A 15,724-nucleotide genomic window follows, 5' to 3' on the forward strand; every position below is an offset into this window, starting at 1 on the left:
AGATATTTCAGACGAAGCGAGCAGAAATGATGTTTGCAGCACCTATGGATCTTGGGCACTGGAACAAGCCTGAGAGAATTTAAGACAGATTAATGAAGGGGTAGTTCCTTTATGGGTAACTAATGAGCATTTATTGAATCTCTCACGACACAAGAATCATGACTTGACCGGTTGCCAGCTCAGAGGTTTAACACGCATATATAGAATGAATGTTGAATGTATAGTGGATAGTAATATGCTAATAGGCATTGTGTTAGTAATACCTGTTATACCTATATCAACACCCGCAGGACATTATATAGAGTAGAAAATATTGGGGTTATACGGGGGGATTACTATATTAAGTATCATGATATTCCACCATACGCAGTAGACATAGCGGGAAATATAGTTAGCACCACATTAGAAGAGTGTAGTATAGAAGCCACTGCAGCAGTATGTGCACATCCGATATATGAGACGGAGGAAGCGAAGTGAGGATTTAAAGCAGCCGCAAACTGTACAATGGAAACTATATGGGCTGCAAAATAACCGACCCATGTTGCATATACAGGGAATGGGAGATATTGTACCACCACGTGGCAGGAAAGAATCCAGTATGGGGGTAACCAGATATGCCCCATCCACAATCATTCGGTGTGCCTACACCCACAGGTGCCGGCAAGGGTAGGGAAGGTGGAACTGCTTGAAATATACAAGAGAGGAACGACTACTATTCAGGTTAAAGAAAGCCTTAAGGATAACCTGACACAATATTTGACCAGTTCTCCTAAGAAATTCCCCTATTACCAGAGCATCTCACCGCGATTCGGAGACAGGCTCAGCAGATATACACAACTTACTATACACCGCAGCAACAGGTTAGAGCCTTATAGACGGATAGTGAACAAATAGATTCTTCCACCTGGTGGGAGGACCTGTGGAACTGGAGCTCGAACGTACAGATACACCCCTGGATTCAGATTATCTCCCATGCCCCAGTTATACTCCAGCTGATATTGATTATGTATCTAACATACTTGATTCATCGCACCTGGAACTCACAAAAAAGGTGGCGCTGGGGTAGTTTTAGTAGATGGAGTAGGAATCTGGTAAGCCAGAGGTTTGGATTAAAGGACCAGATGATACAGATGGTTTGACCAGTACCCGTACCCTTTAAGTGCCAAAGCTGGATGACTGGCCAGCATCAATGGGTGGCGGTGCGTAAAGGCGGGTGGGGGGAGCGGACACCATTGTAGTTGTTTACCTTGGGCTAAGCCAAGGGCCAGAACGGGGGACTGTTAGGGGGAAATAAAGGAATACAGTAATGGTCAAGGGATTTGACTTCGAATATCCCAGCATGCAAAACCACAATTGCTAAGTAGTTCAGGCTGGGACAGAGAGAATGCTGAACATTGCACATTCTCAGGGCTTGCGAGCATCAGCAAGGCCATATTGGACAAAGAAGAATGTAAATATGATAGATTGGGAGGTTTGGGAGTTAGACTGGAGTCAGAGGATGGCAATAACATAGATGAAGTGTGCTCTTCAACAGATAGGGGAAGGACAGATGGCCCCAGCTTAGATAGGAAGGCAGGTCTCTGCCTGGGTGTAGGTGGGGTCAGATGATGCATGTACCTTCGTACCAGAGACTTGTCTGTTTAATGTAAACCTATATGTTGACGAGATCGAAATCTGGAAACTGTTCTTGTACGTGACCAATAATGTATAAATATGATGAACACTTGTAGTTTAGCAGAGTACTGTCTCAAGCTGCATTGAGATGGTGCCCTCCTTGCAAATTGCTCGAATAAACGATCGTAACCTGTACCTGAGTCTCCTGTGGTCCATTCATCAAAGACACCACAACATTAGCAACCGCAATATTTTGCTTTTATCTTAGATCCCTACACATTTTGATTATGACTTCCTCTGACTTATAGCCTCCTGTTTTGGCTTTAAGGTTTAATTTTCTATTAGCTTTGTTACACACCTTTTATAGCATAGAAACAAGTCATTTGCTTTAACAGGGCCATGATGATATTCAAGTTCCATACAAGTCTCTTCTCACCTCTAATTCATTTAACCCTCAACAAGATATCCTTCTACTCCTTTCTCCTTCTTATCAGCCAGCTTGATATCCATTCTGCTTTTTAACCCCACTCCACATGCTCTGACCTGGAGCCAGGCATCTATTATGTAGTACATTGTCAAAGGCCCTTGAATCCAAGTACATTATATCTACTTCATTACCCTTGTCTACTCTTTGTTACTTCTTCAAAAGATCAGCAAGGTTGGTCAAGCATAACCGTCACTTTTGAAATCTGTGCTGACTTCTCTCATGTTTTCAGTTTCTAGATATTTCTTTATTACATCGATGAGGAAATGTCACTGGTTAGGCCAGCATTTGCTGCCCACCTCCAATTGCCATTGATGTTAAGCGAACTGGTCGATAGTTTTTTTGGACTTGTTCCATCTTCCTTTTCAAATATAGAAATCACATCACTTATTAGCAAATTCTCTGGCACTATTCCCTTTCTATCAGATATCCTCCCCTTTCTATCTTAATTGTCTTCATCTCTCTTTCTGCTGTAATGTCCACCCTCTTAGTCTCCTGGTTAGCACTGCTGCTCTGTATTGGTTAGACATGTTTACTAGTGGGCCAAAGACTGCCAGGTCTAGTTCAGCTCAATTCATAAAATGCAAGGTGGCAACTGTTTGGACAAGGTGCAACACTTCGAATTTGGCCTTCTCAGATATTTTCCCTTTCAGAATTCATTATGACTGTTGTTAACTAAGTTATTATTGTCCAGATAATGCTTGAAGTTCTTCCTGATGATCAATTCCACTATTTTAGATTCAATGGAAGTACGGCAAATCAGTCCGAAGTCCCCATAGGTACTGACTCTCACTGGGGGACAGTTCCTGAAGGTGTTGACTCTCACTGCGGGGGGACAGTTCCTGAAGGTGCTGACTCTCACTGGGGGACAGTTCCTGAAGGTGCTGACTCTCACTGGGGGACAGTTCCTGAAGGTGCTGACTCTCACTGGGGGACAGTTCCTGAAGGTGCTGATTCTCACTGGGGGACAGTTCCTGAAGGTGCTGACTCTCACTGGGGGACAGTGCCTGAAGGTGTTGACTCTCACTGGGGGACAGTTCCTGAAGGTGCTGACTCTCACTGGGGGACAGTTCCTGAAGGTGCTGACTCTCACTGGGGGACAGTTGCTGAAGGTGCTGACTCTCACTGGGGGACAGTTCCTGAAGGTGCTGACTCTCACTGGGGGACAGTTCCTGAAGGTGCTGACTCTCACTGGGGGACAGTTGCTGAAGGTGCCGACTCTCACTGGGAGACAGTTCCTGAAGGTGCTGACTCTCACTGGGAGACAGTTCCTGAAGGTGCTGACTCTCACTGGGAGACAGTTCCTGAAGGTGCTGACTCTCACTGGCGGGGGGGGACAGTTCCTGAAGGTGCTGACTCTCACTGGGGGACAGTTGCTGAAGGTGCCGACTCTCACTGTGGGACAGTTCCTGAAGGTGCTGACTCTCACTGGGGGACAGTTCCTGAAGGTGCTGACTCTCACTGGGGGGCAGTTCCTGAAGGTGCTGACTCTCACTGGGGGACAGTTCCTGAAGGTACTGACTCTCACTGTGGGACAGTTCCTGAAGGTGCTGACTCTCACTGGGGGACAGTTCCTGAAGGTGCCGACTCTCACTGGGGGACAGTTCCTGAAGGTGCTGACTCTCACTGGGGGACAGTTCCTGAAGGTGCTGACTCTCACTGTGGGACAGTTCCTGAAGGTGCTGACTCTCGCTGGGAGGCAGTTCCTGAAGGTGCTGAGTCTTACTGGGGGGGACAGTTCCTGAAGTTGCCGACTCTCACTGGGAGACAGTTCCTGAAGGTGCTGACTCTCACTGGGAGACAGTTCCTGAAGGTGCTGATCTAACTGGGGGTCAGTTCCTGAAGGTGCCAACTCTCACTGGTGGGGGGGACAGTTCCTGAAGGTGCTGACTCTCACTGGGGGACAGTTCCTGAAGGTGTTGACTCTCACTGGGGGACAGTTCCTGAAGGTGCTGACTCTCACTGGGGGACAGTTCCTGAAGGTGCTGACTCTCACTGGGGGACAGTTCCTGAAGGTGTTGACTCTCACTGGGGGACAGTTCCTGAAGGTGCTGACTCTCACTGGGGGACAGTTCCTGAAGGTGCTGACTCTCACTGGGGGACAGTTCCTGAAGGTGCTGACTCTCACTGGGGGTCAGTTCCTGAAGGTGCTGACTCTCACTGGGGGACAGTTCCTGAAGGTGCTGACTCTCACTGGGGGACAGTTCCTGAAGGTGCTGATCTCACTGGGGGACAGTTCCTGAAGGTGCTGATCTCACTGGGGGACAGTTCCTGAAGGTGCTGACTCTCTCTGGGGGACAGTTGCTGAAGGTGCTGACTCTCAGTGGGGGACAGTTCCTGAAGGTGCCGACTCTCACTGGGGGACAGTTGCTGAAGGTGCTGACTCTCACTGGCGGGGGGGGACAGTTCCTGAAGGTGCTGACTCACTGGGGGACAGTTGCTGAAGGTGCCGACTCTCACTGTGGGACAGTTCCTGAAGGTGCTGACTCTCACTGGGGGACAGTTCCTGAAGGTGCTGACTCTCTCTGGGGGACAGTTCCTGAAGGTACTGACTCTCACTGGGGGACAGTTCCTGAAGGTGCTGACTCTCACTGGGGGACAGTTCCTGAAGGTACTGACTCTCACTGTGGGACAGTTCCTGAAGGTGTTGACTCTCACTGGGGGACAGTTCCTGAAGGTGCCGACTCTCACTGGGGGACAGTTCCTGAAGGTGCTGACTCTCACTGGGGGACAGTTCCTGAAGGTGCTGACTCTCGCTGGGAGGCAGTTCCTGAAGGTGCTGAGTCTCACTGGGTGTGCAGTTTCTGAAGGTGCTGACTCTCTCTGGGGGACAGTTCCTGAAGGTGCTGATTCTCACTTGGGTATGTTTCTCCTGGGGATGTTGACTCTGACTCTCTAGAGTCCAGTGTGAACAGTATAAATTTGATCCCTGTCAGCGATGTTAATGCGGCCAGTTACATTTCCATGGGTTAGATCTGGGAGTTTTCAGACATTTGCCGAGCTTTTCACAACCCGGAGGTTTCCAATTCTGATGAGAGAAAATGAAAGAGGTTGATTAATGACTTACCGAACATCGCTATTTACTCACTCTCCCCTTACACACCCTGCCCTTAGTCATCCTCCCCTTAGTTATCTTCCCCTGACACAGTCCATTCATTGCCACCTTTGTGTGTAAAGCAGCTGTTCAAATTGGCATCTGAGCACTCACGCTGCCCACTTACTCCCTTCCTCACTCATTGACAGTTATGTTGTGTTCCATTGGGAGTTCACTGAATACTTTTGAGATAGTTTTTTTTAGAGCAGCGTGTACTGGAACCAACCAGAGAACAGGTTATATTGGATTTGGTATTTTGTAATTAATTAGGATTAATTAATGACCTCAGAGTGAAGGCACCCTTGGGTAGCAGTGACACCACAATATAATTGAATTTTACATCCAGTTTAAAAGGGAGAAGAGTGGGTCTAAGATTAGTATTTGAAACTTAGATATAGGGCAACTGTGTGGGCATGAAAGCTAAGCTAGCTGAAGTTACCTGGGATATTGTGCAAGGAGATAGATCAATTGAGGAACAGTGGCAGACATTTAAGAGGATATTTCAGAATACTCAGAATAAGTATATTCCTACTGTAAAGAAAAATTCTAATGTGAGGACCCACCATCTGTAGTTAACTAAAGAAGTTAAGGGAAGCATCAAACTTAAGGAAAAAGCACATAACTGCGCAAAGAGGAGTGGAAGGACAGATGATTGATCAGAATATAAAGAATGGCAGAGAATGACTAAAATGTATATCGGGGTAAGAAATTAGAGTATGGGAGGAAGCTAGCTAGAAATGTAAAAATGGATAGCAAGAGTTTCTAAAGGTATTTAAAAAAGAAAAAGAGTAAGTCAAGTGAGCGTTGGTCCATGAGAGAGTGACAGTGGAGAGTTAATAGTAGACAATAAGGAAATGGTGGATGAAATGAACAAATATTTTGCTTCTGTCTTCACTATAGAGGTTACAAAAACATTCCAGTAATAGCTGTAAGGGAGAGGGGAACTTGGTGAAATTACAATCACTAGGGAAGCAGTACTGGAGCTGCAGGTTGACAAGTCTCTAGGTCCAGATGGACGTCATCCTAGGGTCTTAAAAGAGGTGGCTAATGAGGTACTAGATGAGTTGGTGTTCATTTTCTTAAATTCCCTTGGGCTGTATCTTCCGGTCGGCGAGCAGGGGGCAGGGCCTCGCTCGCCGATGCGTAAAATGATGCGGGGTGACGTCGGGCGTGCATCCCGACATCACCCCGTGTCATTTAGATTTTCAGTTCACCAGGGGCGCAGCCAAGTCGGCTGTGCGCCCGCCGAACTGTTAATGGCCACTTAAGGCCTTTAAAAAAGTAATTAAGCCAATTAATGAACCTACCCGTCCAACCTTAAGGTTGGCCGGGCAGGCGAAGAGCCCAGGCGGCCTTCAGAAAAAACATGAAACCTCATCCATGGGCGGGATGAGGTTTCATGAGGGATTTAAAATGTTTATAAAAGGTTGAAATAAAAGAATTTGACATGTCCCAGCTCATGTGACAGTGTCAGGGGAGGGGGCATGTCAGAGATTTTTTTCTACACTTCCAAAACTTTTTACAACTTCCACCGATTTCCCTGAGGCGGCACTTTGCCTCAGGGAGTTCTGTGCACTCTTTCGCGCACTTGTGTGGAAGAGCGCACTCCCGGCTCAGGGGGAGTATGCATAAATGGGTCTTTGTCTGATTGGCCGGATATGACGAGTGGTGTTCCACAGGGGTCTGTGCTGGGGCCTCAACTTTTTACAATTTATATCAATGACTTAGCTAAGGGGAGTGAAGACATGGGAGCTAAATTTGCAGATAACACAAAGATAGATAAAGTATGTTGTAAGGAGGACATAAGGAGATTGCAAATGGATATAGATAAGTTGAGTGAGTGGGCAAAAATCTGGCAGATCAACTATAATGTAGCAAAATGTGAAATTGTTCACTTTAGCAGGAAGAACAAAAAAGCAGAGTATTACTTAAACGGAGAACGGCTGCAGAATTCTGAGGTGCAGAGGGATCTCGGTGTTCTAGTGCATGAGTCACAAAAAGTCAGTATGCAGGTACAGCAAGTAATTAAGAAGGTTAATGGAATGCTATCCTTATTATGAGAGGGATTGAACATAAAAGTAAGGATGTTATGCTTTAGTTATACAGGGCATTGGTGAGACCACATCTCGATTACTGTGTGCAGTTTTGATCTCCTTATTTAAGGAAGGATGTCAATGCGTTGTAGGCAGTTCAGAAGAGGTTTACTAAATTAATACCTGGAATGAGCGGGTTGTCTTATGAGGAAAGTTAGACAGACTGGGCTTGTTTCCACTGGAGTTTAGAAGAATGAGGGGAGACTTGATTGAAGTATACAAGATCCTGAACAGTACTGACAAGGTGGATATGGAAAGGATGTTTCCTCTGGTGGGTGAATCCAGAACTAGGGGGCACTGTTTTAAATTAGGGGGTTGCCCTTCTAGGACAGAGATGATGTTATGATCCCAGCTAAGGTTACCCCTGGACAAGCCTGATCCCAGAGTGGATCCCAGCTTGATAGATCCTAACTTCTATTTGTTTGTTTCGATACTTGGAGAGTAGCTACTGAGCAGAGTCACAGGAGTCAGCTGATGAACTTTTAACAAAAGAATAAAACATTTATTCAACAAGAAAAGATGGACTATATTACAATACTTCTTCACCACAATTATACCTTTACAGATATATACAGATTTGTAAGGATAACACAAGTTACAAAAGCTACCTTGTACTCTAATGTCCACAGTAAGTACACAGTCCATGTATCAATAGGCACCCTATGGTCAGACACACCACACTGAAACCAAGTGACAGATGCCACCTCAACCAGATGCTATGGATCTCCCCTCAACTCCCCCAGATGTTTGTCACACCGTGCGTCAACCAGTCTCACTGAACTCAGTCTTTCAAACGAGGGTTTCGAATCTCCACTCTCCGAGACCTGACCTTGGAGTCTTCTCCCAAACTGACACTTTCTCTCAGATGCCTCCTGCAAGGGTTCACCTCCAGGGTTTTGAACTCTCCTTCTCTGATGTTCCTCTTTCCTGGGTCACGACATGCATTCAAGCTGTCTTCCACACACTCTTTCTCACCAACTCAGCCAGCAACAATACACCACTGTTTCATATGCCCATAGCAAAGAGTTACAGACCTTCACTTGTCTCTTTGGGCCTTCTTGCCTCTTGCAAGCTGTTCTTGCTTTAAATGTATTTTCTGCAGCTTTTGTCTCTTTTAAATCTGAAGCTTGTAGCCTTTCTCTCTGCCCCTCACTCTTAACTTCATTAACAGGACCTTTTCCAGGTTCCTGTCCTTCCTTTTGACTTGGTCTCCTTTGGACTTTCCCCTCTTCCGCTCCCCTGGGTTTTTGGGGTTTACCTGAGCTTGGGACTGCTATCTGTCCCTTCTAGGCTACTTCTGCTTCACAGCTGTCTTCAAACCCACTGAACTCCAACACTTTCCAAATCAAACTGCTGTTTCTAGCTTTTCTGTGTGTGTCTGTGGGAGGGGCCTGCCTCTCTGGACCCCTGTTGCTAGGCAACAGCCCAATTCTCCTACCCTTGTGTTTGCTTAACTTAAGTCGTAAATTCTCATTAGAAATGCAAGCACCTTTTTAAAGTGAAACTAAAACTCCATTTGACCTTTCTTAAATAAATAAATACAAATCAAACTTAAAGCTAAAACTCATTCCCAACACCTACAAATACAAATATAACTTACTTAAACTGTTTCTATTCCCTAACATAGGGAGATTTTTTTTCTCTCTGAGGGTTGTGCGACTTTGGAACTCTCTGCCTCAGAAGGTGGTGGAGGCGGTGTCACTGAATATTTTTAAGGCAAAGGTAGATTGATTCCCTTGCCTAACAAGAAACTAAGGTTATCAGGGGTAGATGGGAATGTGGAATTCAAAACACAAACAGATCAACCATGATCTTATTGAATGGCGGAGCAGGCTCGAGCGGCCAAATGGCCTAGTCCTGCTCCAATTTCGTATGTTTGTGCCAGCTGACTCCAATAGCTCAAGTATAGCAATACACTGAGTTCTTAGTTCAAAGCAGTTTTTTGGGGTGGTGACAAGAGGCTGTTATCAAGTCTCCTTTGGGAAATTATTGCTTAATGCTCACTGGCATTTTGTGTTTGTTACGATTAGGTTGCTGCTGAGACACTATTTGTTCCCTGTGGCGATGATTCAAATTTCAGGGGGCACAGGTTAAAAATGAGCGAATCAGGACTAAGATGGAACTTCAGGAAACTTTTCATCCAAAGAGTAATCAGGTGGAGTATGTTCCCAGGGAAGAACTCTGAAGTAGATGGGGGTCAGGTCATATTAGTGTTTCAAGAGAGAAAATAAATTGTGGGATATGGTAGACCAATGGATGGGTAAAACAGAAAAAGAATGAATTTGCATTTCCAAAACACTTCACAGCCAATGAAGGACTTCTGAAATGGAGTCACTGATGTAATCATAAGGTTTAGATTAGTAATATAGAAGAGCAACAAACAATCTAAAGTAGAACTTCTAATTTGGAAGAGGGCTAACCTCAATGGTGTGAGAGGGGATCTAGCCAGGTTAAAATGGAACCAAAGACTGACAGGAAAAACTATAATAGAACAATGACTTTTAAGGAGAAGATGTTTCAGTTACAGGCTAGGTACACTCTAACAAGGGAGAAAGACAGGGGAACCAAAGCCAGGACCCCTTAGGGGATGAGGGAGGTAGAGAATGTGATGAAATAATAAAAAAGGCTTTGTGACACCTATCAGGTGAATTATTCAAACAAGAACCAGGTCAAATACAATAATTTGGGAGGGGAAGTGAAGAGGAAAATCAGAGTGACAAAAAGAAAATATGTGAATAGAATGGCAGCTAACATAAAAGGGAACCCAAAGATGATCTTATGATATGTGAACAGTAAGTGGATATTAAGAGACAAGGTGGGGCTTATGGGAGACAAAGAGGGTGTTATATGTTTCGAGACGCAGGGAAGGCTAGAATATTTAATGAGTACTTTGTATTAGTGTTTACTATTGGTAGAAGCAGAGATGGTAGAGGTAATGGATGGGGTGAAAATTGGTAGGCAGGATGTTCTGGAAAGACTGGCTCTGCCTAGAGTGGATAAGTTGCCTGGTCCAGATGGCTTGCACCCAGATTGCTAAAGGAAGTGGGGTAGAAATAGTGGAAGGGCTTGTCATAATCTTCCAAGCTTCCCTAGATACAGGAGAGATGCCAAAGAATTGGAAAAGTGGCAAATGTGACATCTTTGTTCGAGAAAGGGTGTAAGATCAGTCCTTGCAACTACAAGTCAATCAATTTAACATCAGTGGTGGGTAAGGTTTTACAAATAATAATCAAGGAAAAAAATTAATAGGCACTTAGAGTGCTTTGAATTAAGTAAGGATAGACAACACAGGTTTGTGAAAGGTAGATTGTGTTTGACCAGTCTAATTGGATTTTTGGTGAGTTAACAGAGAAGGTTGATGAAGGGAATGCCTATATAGTTAATATGGATTTTAAGAAAGTGTTACAAAATGCCATAAAACAAAGTTGAAGCTCATGGAATAGGCATGTCAGTGTCAATATGGATAAAATATTGGCCTAAGGACAGAAAACAGTGAGTTGTGGTAAATATGTAAATGCTTGGGTATTGGAATACAGAGTAAAATTTCAAAATTAGCTAATGGTACCTTGGAGGAGTGGCAAACAGTGAGCATAGTACCAATTGCCTGCAACAGGACATACATAGGCTGGTCGAATGGGTAGACAAGTGGCATTTGGAATTTAATGCAGAGGTATGAGGTAATAGATTTTGGCAGAAGGGATAAGGAGAGGCAATATAGATTTAATGGTTCTCAAGCATGTACAGGGACAGAGGATTCATGTATATAAACCTTTTAAGGTGGCAGGACATTTTTTTTATATGCACAAGGCCAGCATTTGTTGTCCATCCCTAATTCCCTTGAGAGCAGTTAAGAATCAACCACATTGCCCTAGGCTCACATGTAGGCCAGACCAGGTAACGATGGCAGATTTCCATCCCGAAAGGGTACCAGTGAACCAATGGGTTTTTATAACAATTAATGATCGTTTCATGTTTACTGTTACTCAGACTAATGTTCAGATTTTTAAAAAATTAATTAAATTTAAATTCCACCAGCTGCCATGGTGAGATTTGAACCCATATCCCCAGAGGATTACTAGTCTTGTGACATTACCACTACACCACCAGCACCCCAACATATGGAGAGGTGTCATATTTATTATAGTGGTTAGCAAAGCATATTGACTCTTGAGTTCATAAGTAGAGGCATTGAGTACAAAAACAGGGAAGTTATGCTGAGACTTTGTAAAACTCTGGTTAGGCCCCAACTAGAGTATTGTGTCCAGTTCTGTTCACCACACTTTAGGAAGGATGTGAGGGTCGTTGAGAGGGGTCAGAGGAGATTTACCAGAATGGTTCCAGGGATGAGGGATTTTAACTACAAGGTCAGGTTGGAGAAGCTGGGGTTGTTCTCCTTGGAGCAAAGGAGATTGAGGGGAGATTTTTTGGAGGTGGACAAGATGATGACAGGTTTAGAGAAGGTAGAGAAAGAAAATCTGTTCCCATTGGCTGATGGTACAAGGACTATGAGGTTACAGATTTCAGGTCCTGGTCAAGAGATACAGGGGGATGTGAGGAAGAACTTTTTTTTTTACACAGTGAGAAATTCAGAGCTTCCGATGGTGGTAAAAGCAGAAACAATCATTGATTTCAAAAGGAAATTGGATGGGCTGGAGGGAAATAAACTTGTAGGGCTACAGAAATAAAGTGTGAGAATGGGACTGAACGGATAGCTCCACAGAGAGCTGGCGTTGACTCAATGGACTGAATAACCTCCCTCTGTGCTGTTATGACTCGATGTCGGAAAGAGAGCAGCAAATTCAGCACAGCAAGATCCCACAAACAGCAAAGTGATAATGACCAAATAATCTACTTTAATGATATCAGTTGAGAGATAAATATTGGTCAGAAGACAGGAGGAAACCTCCCAGCTCTTCTTCAAAATAGTGCTCTGGGATCTTTTACAACAACCTGAGAGGGCAGACGAGACCCCACTTCAACATCTCATCTGAAACAGTGCCTCTGACAGTGCAGCACTCCTGCAGTACTGCCCCTCTGACTGTGCAGTGCCTGTCAGTACTGACCCTCTGACAGTGCAGCACTCCCTTAATACTGCCTCTCCAACAGTGCAGTGTTTCCTTGTCGGCCTAGATTTTTGTGCTGAAGTGGTACTTGAACCCACAGTCTTCTAACTCAGAGCAAGCTGTCCTCTGAGCAAGGGTGACTCATGGATTAATGATATAGGAACATATAGGGAGGTGAGTAGATGGGATGGGGGTTTATGAGGAGGGGGACATTGGTACAGACGGTTCGGCTGAGGAAGGTTGTGAGAGAGGGCTGGGGGAGAGCCAACGTGTATTGGTTGAGGGGAGAGAGGGGGGATTGGGGAATATGAGATGTTTATTGATTTGTTGTTCCTTTCCAGGTGAAGCACACACAATAGAATTTGTGACCAGCAGGTGGCAGTGATGCTGCAGGTAGAGTTCTGTTTTCAGCACCACCATGGGTATTTAATAACTTTTATAAACATGCTGGGGTTGATGATCAATATTCTCTCTTCTTTTGTGCTGAACATTTGTTATAAGCAATGATTCTAACCACTCACCATGATAGCCCGGTCACAGACATTGAGTTGTGGCTCTCCTGGCACCAGGGAGGTTTTGTGGTTTTGCACAATGTTTGTGATCTTTCTCATCATCGTCTCATACTCCTGGTGGGAAAACCTGCAAGATGAGAATTATAGTCAGAGGAAGCCGGACCCTGACTGTAATCTCAGATCATTAACTGTGTAACACGAAACATTGTGTGGTCTGATAAAACTCATCTTCAGACATCAAGACGAGGTCTCATTGCTGAACACAGCTCACAATGCTCATTAAACAAACCATGTTGAATAATTCCAGTAAATAAAAGCTGGTCTGCTAACCTTGGATAACTTCTCTTTTTACATGGAGGGCTTTTGGGACATGGGATGTCCAACCAGAAACAGGTCAGAAGCAGAATCCACAATAGTTTGTGAAAGGGAAGTAAAGAAATCTAATCGAGGGGTTCGGGGTGGTTTATATATAGAATAACAGATACCCGGGGGTGAGTTACAGATTGGAATCTGATCGAGGGGTTCGGGTGGTTTATATATAGAATAACAGATACCCGGGGGTGAGTTACAGACTGGAATCTAATCGAGGGGTTCGGGGTGGTTTATATATAGAATAACAGATACCCGGGAGTGAGTTACAGACTGGAATCTAATCGAGGGGTTCGGGGGTTTATATATAGAATAACAGATACCCAGGAGTGAGATACAGACTGGAATCTAATCGAGGGGTTCGGGGTGGTTTATATATAGAATAACAGATACCCGGGAGTGAGTTAGAGACTGGAATCTAATCGAGGGGTTCGGAGTGGTTTATATATAGAATAACAGATACCCGGGGGTGAGTTACAGACTGGAATCTAATCGAGGGGTTCGGGTGGTTTATATATAGAATAACAGATACCCGGGGGTGAGTTACAGATTGGAATCTGATCGAGGGGTTCGGGTGGTTTATATATAGAATAACAGATACCTGGGGGTGAGTTACAGACTGGAATCTAATCGAGCGGTTCGGAGTGGTTTATATATAGAATAACAGATACTCGGGGGTGAGTTACAGACTGGAATCTAATTGAGGGGTTCGGGTGGTTTATATATAGAATAACAGATACCCGGGAGTGAGTTACAGACTGGAATCTAATCGAGGGGTTCGGGGTGGTTTATATATAGAATAACAGATACCCGGGAGTGAGTTACAGACTGGAATCTAATCGAGGGGCTTAGGGTGGGGTGGGTTTATATATAGAATAACAGATACCCGGAAGTGAGTTAGAGACTGGAATCTAATCGAGGGGTTCGGAGTGGTTTATATATAGAATAACAGATACCCGGGGGTGAGTTACAGACTGGAATCTAATCGAGGGGTTCAGGGTGGTTTGTATATAGAATAACAGATACCCGGGAGTGAGTTACAGACTGGAATCTAATTGAGGGGTTCGGGGGGGTGGTTTATATATAGAACAACAGATACCCAGGGGTGAGTTACAGACTGGAATCTAATCGAGGGGTTCGCGGGGGGTTTATATATAGAATAACAGGTACCCGGGAATGAGTTGCAGACTGGAATCTAATCGAGGGGTTCGGGTGGTTTATATATAGAATAACAGATACCCGGGAATGAGTTACAGACTGGAATCTAATTGAGGGATTCGGGGTGGTTTATATATAGAATAACAGATACCCGGGACTGAGTTACAGACTGGAATATTATTCATGGGTTTGGTCGGGATGTGGAATTATATATAGAATAACATATCTGGAAGGTGCAAGGGTACAGGGAAAAGGCAGGGCAATGGCACTAGGTCATAATGCTCATTTGGAGAGCCGGTGCAGACATGATGGGCTGTTGAGTGCTGTTAAGATTCTGTGATTCTGTGAAGTGAGTTACAGGCTGGAATCTAATCGAGCGGTTCGGGGGATTTATATATAAAATAACATACACCCAGGAGTGAGTTACAGAGCTGCTCATACGGCATAGTCACGTTACATTTAAAAAAACCTCCTTTTTCTGCTTTCTCTGGTCACTAGGCTGAGGTGTAGCTGAAACCTGAACCTCTCTCCCTCCCTCCCACTCACCTGATGGGATATCTCTCTCCAGGATCCCTCCCAAGGTGGAAGAGCAGAGGCTGGATGGTGTAGTCCTGTTGATCATGTGTTGTGACACCCGTTATGTTCTGTCCTGGGCAGAAGTTAATTCCCTGAAATTAAATGAAATGCATTTGAGTTTTGGGAAAGATTCTATCAGAGCCTTTTAGTCACTAGTTTCTGAAAATATATGGGCAGTGAGAACATTAGGGATCAGAGAATCTTTGGTCAGCACATGTGAGAGTCAGGGCCAGCATTTGTTGCCCATCCCGAATTGCCCTTGAACTGAGTGACTTGGTAGGGCCATTTTAGAGAGCAGTTAAGAGCCACCCACATTGCTGTGGATCTGGAGTTATACGTAGGCCAGAACAGGAAAGGTCGGCACCTTTCCTAAAGGACATTAGTGAACTAGATGGGTTTTTACAACATTGATGATAGTTTCATGGAGCTAACAACTCCAAATTTCTTTATTAATTGAATTTAAATTCCACCACCTGCCACAATGGGATAATGCCCCCAGAGTATTAGCCTAGATCTCTGGATTACTAGTCCAGCGACATGACCACTACGCCATCTCCCCCTAGTTCATGGCCAATTGGTACCTCAACTCTATTTACCCAATTTTGCTTTGTATCCCTTAATACTCTTACCCAACTAAAAGCTACCCTACACACGCAAACACCACACACACACACGCACACGTACATACACACATACGGAGAAAGACTGCAGGGAGGACAGCCACAGTGCAGACCAAGGCACTGTGGCTCAGAAGGCAGTCA

General features: G+C 44.6%; 1 protein-coding gene across 1 annotated transcript in view; it reads right to left on the reverse strand.

The window, feature by feature from the left end:
- Positions 1-4,896: 4,896 nt before the first annotated feature.
- galns (galactosamine (N-acetyl)-6-sulfatase) overlaps positions 4,897-15,724 on the reverse strand; it is a 46,545-nt gene continuing 35,717 nt past the window's right edge. The window contains exons 11-13 of the mRNA XM_078544735.1: positions 14,934-15,055; positions 12,870-12,987; positions 4,897-5,126 (exon numbers count right to left, since the gene is read on the reverse strand). Of these exons, the coding sequence (XP_078400861.1) occupies positions 5,040-5,126; positions 12,870-12,987; positions 14,934-15,055 (327 nt within the window). The 3' untranslated portion in view covers positions 4,897-5,039. The remainder of the gene's footprint in view (positions 5,127-12,869; positions 12,988-14,933; positions 15,056-15,724) is intronic.

This window comes from Cetorhinus maximus, chromosome 6 (assembly GCF_964194155.1).
Source record: "Cetorhinus maximus chromosome 6, sCetMax3.hap1.1, whole genome shotgun sequence".
Lineage (NCBI taxonomy): Eukaryota > Metazoa > Chordata > Chondrichthyes > Lamniformes > Cetorhinidae > Cetorhinus > Cetorhinus maximus.